This window comes from Arachis stenosperma, chromosome 10, assembly GCF_014773155.1.
Source record: "Arachis stenosperma cultivar V10309 chromosome 10, arast.V10309.gnm1.PFL2, whole genome shotgun sequence".
Classification (NCBI taxonomy): Eukaryota; Viridiplantae; Streptophyta; class Magnoliopsida; order Fabales; family Fabaceae; genus Arachis; species Arachis stenosperma.
The window spans coordinates 88,443,678-88,453,208 of NC_080386.1; the positions used below are offsets into that span (position 1 = coordinate 88,443,678).

A 9,531-nucleotide genomic window follows, 5' to 3' on the forward strand; every position below is an offset into this window, starting at 1 on the left:
TAACGACATCGAATGGAATAAAAGTGGAATTAATCAATTTAAGTACAAAATAGTATGTTTTCACACTTAAGTGCAATTTAGAGAGAAATCACAAAAGTATGCTATTCAAGTATATAAATGTGAGTTTATATAATGAAATCCACTCAATTCAAGTCAAAATTTATCATTAAATATGGATTCATCAAGGAGAAAAAATTTCAATGAAAAAAGAAGGAGGAGGAGGAGGAAGTGGTGTTGGTGACAATGATAACGAAACAGAAAAATAATAAAGAAGAAGAAGAAAAAGAAGAACGTGCAATGACAGCACGAAAAAGAACATGCGCGCGTGAATATAAATGACTTGTATAGATTTGTATAAAAAATAACTTATATGCAAAAAATAATTAAAAAAATGAAAGCCAAAGAATTTAATTTCTAATAAATAATTAAAAGGTTAAGATGAATATTATCTTCTATAAAATAATATCTGTCATATAAAAAATAATTACAGGAGTATTCGACCCAACCATTTCTTGTTACCTTTACTTGTGTACATATATTTAATTAGCAATGGGTTTTTTATATTTATAAAATAAATTAGTTATTATATATTTTAGTATATTTATACATGTGTTTTTTTAAATAAAATAATCAATTATAAAAATAATTTTTTTTATAATACAATATATATCTTTAAACTATTAATAGTATAATAATCAAATTTTATATAATAAATATATATTTACACTTTTGTTTGTATTTCAATGATAAAAATAAATTGTTTGATTATATATATTGTTTATAAAATTTAATTATATTCTTAAAAAGTTATTATAAATTACTATAAATATAAATCTATATGCATTTCATATTTTGACATATATGTTTGTACAGATAAATAATTTTATAGCATATTACATTATTATTTGAAAATTTAATTTTATTATATTACACAACAAAGAGATATAGATATCATTATTTTTGTTGCCGTAATTATTTAGCTCTCTGTTTTCTTGGCCTATAAGAAGGCCATTCTACATCCCAAGAGTGTCACCAACAAACTCATAAACAAAACACACACACACACACACACAGCTTCTTGGTGAGTTTGTGTGAGTGTGAGTGTGAGTGTGCTACAGAGAGATTCAGATATGGAGGAGCAAAATGGTATGGGGAAGTTGTTGAAAAAGTTGAAGCCATATCTTGCGATGGTTTCGCTTCAGTTTGGGTACTCTGGGATGTATGTCATCACCATGGTTTCTTTCAAACATGGAATGAGTCATTGGGTTCTCTCTGTATACCGTCATGTTATTGCCACACTCATCATGCTTCCCTTTGCTTTTTTCCTTGAAAGGTCTCTCTCTCTCTCTCTCTCTCTCTCTCTCTCTCTCTCTCTCTCTCTCTCTCTCTCTCTCTCTCTCTCTCTCTCTCTCTCTCTCTCTCTCTCTCTCTCTCTCTCTCTCTCTCTCAACTACATCAGTGTTAGTGTAGTGATAAAGATACACTACAATTCTTCTAGGAAGTACCTGATTACGAAAAAACAAAAGAAAATTAGTCTTTATTCCTAGTAACAGAAAAAGGACATCCTTAAAAAAAAAACCCAAAAACCAGTACCGAGAACCTTTAACTACAGTACATACTGTTTTTTTCGTGTGAATATATATGAATCATCTATCTTTAATTTCCATATATATATTTAGCCAATAACATACATTAACAAAAGTCTGTCGACTCAAATTTATTTTCATCTTATTATAGCATGATAAGATTCAACTATGTTATTTATACATTAAAATTAATAACTAAATTATTTAATTTATTTTTATAAAATATATATATATATTAATAATATATTAAACACATATCTATATATAAATATATTATGCTTAATTTTATAATTGATTTTGATAAAAATATAATATTTTTGTAAAAACTTTTGGTTGGGTGATAAAAATAAAGGTAACTTTTACAAAAAAAAATTATTTAGATAAAATTTAACTCTATTTTTATCTCCTAACAAAATATAAGCTAAACAAGTAAATGTCTTTCGTTTTTTTTTTTAAAGAGAAAAGTTTAATGGCTAACAATTTTTATTTATATTAGCTAGTATACACATTCTACTAGTATATTTAAGTTTTTTTTTAATATCAATTTATAAAAATACACTAATGACTAAATACGAATTAAAAATAAATAAATTGTATTAATTTTGAAGCGTTTTTCGTTCGATTATTAATTGAAATTGATTTTTCAGGAAAATAAGGCCAAAGATGACTCTGCCAATCTTCCTGAGGTTAGCTGCGCTTGGTTTCCTTGAGTGAGTCACTTCAAACCCTTTTTTCGCGTATCAATAAACTCTTTATTCTCTGATATCATTCTCTTCGTGGGCCCATGTGAAAACACCATCCAAGTGAAAATAATGCATGCATGCATGCATTTTCCATCTAGCTACCTATGCCTATAATTATAATATATGCCCTTATCTTAACAAATCAAATCAAATAATAATAGTAATAGAACTGATTGTTTCCTAATGAATTTTAGGATAAATTTGTAAATGTCAAAGGAAAGAACAAATATTATATAAGTTTTTTAAAAAAATTATTTAGGATGAAATTATAAGGAGATTTTAGGATAAAACATACTAGTAACTTAATTAATTAGCTTTCTGGAAGTTTTCAATATAATGAATTTACTTAGTAACTTTTTCTCTTAAAAATCTATAAATTTATAATAAAATTTTGTAGATTAAATATGTAACTTACTTACTATTAACTCAAAATAAAACTAATAATATATGCTCTTATTTTTTAAAATATTCATTATTAATTCCTTTTATATATGAATTAAACAATATTTTCCTTTCTTTTATCATTTGACTAATTTAATATATTAGACAAATAATAAATATAAATATAAATATATTCACATTTTAACATACCAAATTAATCAATATTGAATTTATTTATTTTTTAAATAGATGGAACGACAAATATATTCTTGCTGCTTAGCAGAACACCAAATATTTGAGCTAGCTAGCTAGACACGATATAGCTAGCAAGTTGTGATTTAATGTAATTGAATTCAGATGCTATATTCTGCAAAACCGGTTCTGATGATATGTGTCATACTTAAAACTTAAAAATAAGATGAAAATTCAAGTGCGGTCGATTTTACGTGAAGTTAATAATTGAGAGGTATTAGATGAAAATTTAGTCAAATCAATTAAATTATTTAACAACTCTTAATTATTAATTTCAAGTGAAGTCGATTGTATCTGAGCTCCTACCTAAAACAATTTGTTAAAATAACACAAAGTTATTCTCCTCCGCATATAATGCCATAATCTATAATCTGAACTTTATGAAAATGCGAAAACTCGATAATGCTCATGTTGACCCACCAGCTTTATTAGTGGACACGTCATCCAGAGGAAAACAACCTACCACAAAATCACCTGGTAGGGTACCCTTTTTTTTTGAATAAAATAACAATAAAAATTATCGGGACGAATAAAATTTATTTATCAATAATTAATTAATAATATTTAAAATATAAATTAAAAATATATTATTGAATTTTATACTAAAATAATTTTACTAACAATTAAAAATAGTCTAAAAATAATAATTTTTTTTTACTTTTAGATTTTTCTCTAATAATACTGATATATATGATATGTTGTCTATAAATACGATGATTATAAAATATTATTAAAATTAAAATGACGTATTTTTTATTTTATAATACTTTTTGTTTAAAAAATAAAAATATTATCAAAATATAAAAAATATAATTTTAAATTTTGTAATATTTTTAAGTATTATTAAAATTATTTAGTTACTATAATCATAGACACCGTATAATCTAATTAATAGGTACTCACAATTTTGAAATAACGTGATAATTATTAGATGACTTTTTTTTTAAATAGTGACAAAATATTATAATTGTAGTGGTTATGGTGGTGATTATTCTGATTTGAAAGTAAAAGTAATAACAGAATAATATATAAGAAAAAAATAATATTTAAAGAAAAAGGATAATTTTATTTAAAGAAAAATGATACATTTTTAAAAAAATATATTTTTTATTAAAAAATTAAAATAAGATAAAATAAAATATTTGGGATACAAATAGAACGTTTTAAATATTAGAGGTGAAATTAAGATTTAGTCCAAATATTAGAGATTAAAATAGTAATTTATTCTGATATTTTATTTGAAAAATTTTCGAATGTCAGTAATTTTTAGTATTTTTGGCTATTATTTTGTCAGTATAAACACTAAATTATTTTTAACAAATAAATTTTACTAATATATGTATATAAACTCTGAGAAACGTGAGTACAAATAATATTAATTTATGTGTACAAAATTCTGATAAATATAGATGCAAATTATATATTTTTCATATACAAAATATCTATAAATATAAGTGCAAATTATTATTGATCAAATATTGACTAAAAATAATAATATTTGCTAGTTATATAGCATTATTCATTTTATTTTTCTCTATGGATGACTATATTTATATACCTGAAAATAATATAAATTGTTTAGCTAATAATAATTTTTTTTTAATTCTTCGTTTCTATGAATAATTTTTATTATAATATAATGACGAGAGAAAAAATATTTTTAATTAGTTATATGGGTGTGTATTTATATATATAATTGAATAAATGAATTTTACTTTTATTAATGAGTCCGTTTTCCTTTCTCAAGTAGTATAGCTAAACTTGTTAGGCTTTTGGTGGTTAAAAAATTAGTTTTATGTATATCTACTAATTTAAACTAAACATGCATATACAAAATTAATTGTTTTAAAATTATACTGAAACTCAATTATCACATCATAACTGTCGAATACGGCGAAAGCATCGGTCCTCGTATAAAATCATATTGAAGAAAATCCATTTTTTATTACTTTTTTGTTTTCAAAAAATAAAATGAATGAAATATATTTTGGAAACACGTTTTTTTTTTTTTCATTTTGGAAACTTATTCTTTTTCCCATTTTGAAACATTTATCGTGCAACTTAAATGTGAAAGAGTTGCCATATGAATTGAACCATCAGAGCAACTTCAATGTAATACTTTTTGGGTATCAATTTTGACTTTTGTAATAATTAAATTAATTTAAAATTAAAATTTATATTGGATATAATTTTTAAAATGATATTGATATCTCCTTAGTCCTTAGAAATACTAATATCATTTTAAAGAAAGACGAATAAAATCCTATTATTTATATATCTATTAAAATCATTAAATAAATATTATAATTTTGTTATATAGCATTATTATATTAAAATAAAACCAAAAATTGGAATGACGAATTTTATATTAAATTTTAATTTAATTTTTATAATATAAAATTCCATAAATACTTATACGATATTTTGTGAAATTCAAAATAAAATAAAGTTAAAATTAAACATTGTGCTGTCAAAATCATTAACAAAAAACAAAAAATGCAAATGTATCCAACATTCATTTTCTCACCTACCAACAAATTCAATTTGTTTTGGCCTTTTAATAATTTGATCACGTAACGAAAGGGTCTGAAAGTCCATGGTGCCGTGTTAACATGGTCTATAAAAGGATTAATTTATACCTCTAAATAATTCTAGCGTTACTAACATCTTAATTAAGAACATAATTTATAGCTATTCACCCTTGGTTGAGCATATGGAGCACGCACTAGTAGTATGGATATAAAACCCTTGAGATTCATTTACATCTATCTCACTCATGTAACAAAATATGCTTGTATTTTTTTTTTTTTTTTTGGTGACTACAAAATATGCTTGTATGGGCAAGATATTTTTTGTATAAGAATAAATTTAAATTCATTGTTTTGAAACGAATTTATAATATAAATAGTCTTATTAACTTTATAGAAATTATATTTATTTTTCATTACTAACTTTAACATAAATTTGTAAAAAAAATGTTCAACATGCTTCGACAAATCGGAATTATTCTTGATTATTTATATACCATGAGCAATGGGAATCTGTCATCTAGCCTAAGAAGGAAATAGCTTGGCCCATCTTTTCATCTTTTGTACTTCTATTCACAAAGTACTAGATTTTCTTTTTTCCCTAATGGATTTGATTATTATTAGATCTATATATTATTAACCTACACATTATTTGAAATGATAGTATACATGTTATATATTACACTTCATTTTTAACCATCATGATCAAATTACTTATTGAAAAATTTAAACTATTAAATAAAGGGGCATAAGTCATTATATTATAAAAAAAAAATCCTTTATACAAGATCCTTTTAAAATTTGAAGCATAAATTATACATATATTTTTCTTTGTCTTATACTAAATCTTTTTTGTTTAGAAAATATGAGCAATAAGATCAATCAAACGATACTTATTTGGATAAAAATACCTAAATAGTTATATTACATTATATTATATATAAAAAATTTATTTGAGGAATGCTAATTTTATTTGTTTACAACATACAGGCCAGTTCTTGACCAAAATTTGTACAACATGGGTATGAAGAGCACCTCAACAACGTTTGCATCGGCCATTGTTAATGTCCTCCCAGCCATTACTTTTGTTATGGCTCTCATTTTCAGGTAATTGTTGATGGAAGCTCCAATAACTACTAGTTCACCACAACATGATTATTAATGAGCAGCTGCGGCATAGGCATTAATATAACATGGGTAATATTAGAAAGTTGGCTTTTTTTATTTTAATTTTAAATTATAAATTCTAAAAAAAATTTAACTAATATTAACACACCATTCTTTTTTCTCTTTTCAATTTTGTTTATTTATTTATTTTTCCTTCTTTGATCTTATTTGGTTAAAACATGTAATTTTAAATTAATTAAGAAATATGTAATTCAACAGATATAAAATGTCCGACAAAAACGTTAGTATATATCATGATGTTGTGTACTAATATCCTAAGTTTATCGAAATTAAAGCATAAAACTCAATTAATTTTACACATGACCATAGTATATACCATATTATATATAACAATTTTGAATCATATAATGTTGTCCATCAATGTGATGATATTCCCTGTGTAAGTTGTGTTGAGCAACAAGAAGAATATGTAAGCTATGTATGTTTTAATAATATATATATATATATATATATATATATATATATGTCTAACAAGATTATTATTCTTGTTGCAATTTTTGCTTATTATTGTTAACCAGGTTAGAGACAGTGAATTTGAGAAAGATTCACAGCGTAGCGAAGGTAATTGGAACAATAGTGACAGTGTCAGGAGCCATGATCATGACCCTGTACAAAGGACCAGCACTTGAGTTCATAAAGGGACATGGAGGAGGAGACATCCACCATGATAGTCGTAGCGGTTCAAGAACTGAGCCTTCTGAACAAAACTGGGTGATTGGCACACTCATGCTCATTGCAAGTTGTGGTGGTTGGGCTAGCTTCTTTATCTTGCAAGTAAGTTCATTGTAAATTAAGATACGGCCCCATATTAGTGAATTACATGAAAATGGGTTTCGTAAAAAAATGTTTGTAATTCAATCTTTTTGAATTTAACAAAGCAAAATTATTTGCAGTAATTCATCTCAATATTTTGTATATTTATAGGTTACCGATACATCCATATAAAATATCAGATTTTTCATATAAAAAATTTAGCTTGGAGAGTTTAGTCAAATTTTATTGTATTTAATATAAGATTCTGACTAGTAGTGTTTCTATTTTGTGGAATTTTAGTCTTTGACTTTGAAGATGTACCCAGCAGAGCTTTCACTCACATCTTGGATATGCTTTTTGGGTATTTTTGAGGGTGCAATTGCAACCTTTATCTTTGAACGTGATATGAGTGTTTGGTCCATTGGCTGGGACTCAAGGCTTCTAGCTTGTGTTTATTCTGTGAGTTATATATTAGACTTATTATCTTGGTTTAATTCAATTATTATTATTATTAGTATGGCGATTCAATTTATAAATAATTTAATGCTCTTCAACCAGGGAGTGGTGTGTTCTGGAATTGCATATTATGTACAAGGAGTTGTGACCAGGGAACGTGGACCAGTTTTTGTGACTTCTTTCAGTCCTCTAATTATGATTATCACTGCTGCATTGGGTACCATTGTCTTGGCTGAGCAAATTCATCTTGGAAGGTCAGTTCCATATCAAAGTCTTATGTTTAGTTCTTGCTGAGAGTCTGAGACACTATTCAGTTAATAAATATGCTAACTTGTTCATTTACAGCGTAATTGGAGCTATTGTAATTGTTTGTGGGCTATACACTGTGGTATGGGGAAAAAGCAAAGACAATGTGAATAATACAGAAGCAGTGAAAGTTGAGGGCCAAGAATTGCCAATAAGGGATAGCACAAAATCAGGATCAAACATTTTTGAAAACATTGATGTTAATGTTCCTAGTGAGATCATGGATAGAGCAGGGAAGAATGGGCAAATTTGAAACAAAAATGAAAGATCCTAATAGGCACTTTCACTAGTGCCATAAAATTTTCCTACTGAAAAAATCAGGTCGAGAAAGATTTTGTCCTGTGTAGAAAAAATCTTTCCCAGTACCTATATTAATGGCTGTAGTCTTATTTATTTCTTACTCGTTTTTCTTTTAATCTTTTTGGATGAATTTGCAGTCAGAAGAGTATCGGTAATATAATAATGCAAATTAAAGTTACTTTGAGTCTATTTTTTCCCTTTTTCTTAATTCTTCTATTATTTTTTTTCTAATTATTCTCTGCTACACAACAAATTATATATGGTTAGGTGAAGATTAATCTTTAATAGGTGCTTATTTTAGTACAATGATTAAATAATACGTCCTAATATCATAAAAACATAGCAGAATAAAAAATTACTCATGGATCATATTATTTCAATCGGCATTTATTTATTATTTTTTAAAAAGAATTTTTTTATTATTATATATATATATATATATATATATATATATATATAGGGGTGGCAACGGGCGGGTATGGGCGGGTTTTTGCTCTACCCGACCCTGCCCCACCGTACAACAATTTGCATAGAACCCGTTTCGCTTCTATCCGCGAGTAGTAAAACGTTGAACCCTAACCCGCTCCTGTGGGTACCTGTCCCTACTCGCCCCTATAATTATTAAAATCTAATAAATAAAATTAAATTTTAAAATTTATATAACTATCATCACATACATAACATAAATTAAAATAAAAATTTAAATATGATACAATATTATTAATCATTTACTAATTATTTTATATATATTATACATATTATATATTAAAATTATATATATTATATATATAGTGGGGCGGATATTACCTAAATCCGACTCTGCTCCGCCCCTCTCAAGAACCCGCCCCGGTGCGGAATAGGGAGCAGGGTAAATACCTGTGAGTTCGGGTGGTATTGCCATTCCTATATATATACTAAAATATCCTTATAAATAATTATGAAAAGATAAATATATCCTTTTGATTTTTCTTTTTAATATTAAATAATCTCTTTCCATGATTGTGACAAAAATATTATAAATCGATATGATAGATTATT

At 25.7% G+C, this 9,531-nt stretch overlaps 1 protein-coding gene across 1 annotated transcript; it reads left to right on the forward strand.

Moving 5' to 3' along the window:
- The first annotated feature begins 1,025 nt into the window (after positions 1 to 1,025).
- LOC130954421 (WAT1-related protein At1g44800-like) lies at positions 1,026 to 8,671 on the forward strand. The gene is made up of 7 exons (XM_057881158.1): positions 1,026 to 1,333; positions 2,234 to 2,296; positions 6,481 to 6,597; positions 7,197 to 7,452; positions 7,732 to 7,890; positions 7,990 to 8,141; positions 8,233 to 8,671. Exons 1-7 carry the CDS (start codon positions 1,131 to 1,133, stop codon positions 8,444 to 8,446), a joined length of 1,164 nt encoding a protein of 387 aa, XP_057737141.1. The 5' UTR covers positions 1,026 to 1,130; the 3' UTR covers positions 8,447 to 8,671.
- Positions 8,672 to 9,531: the final 860 nt, after the last annotated feature.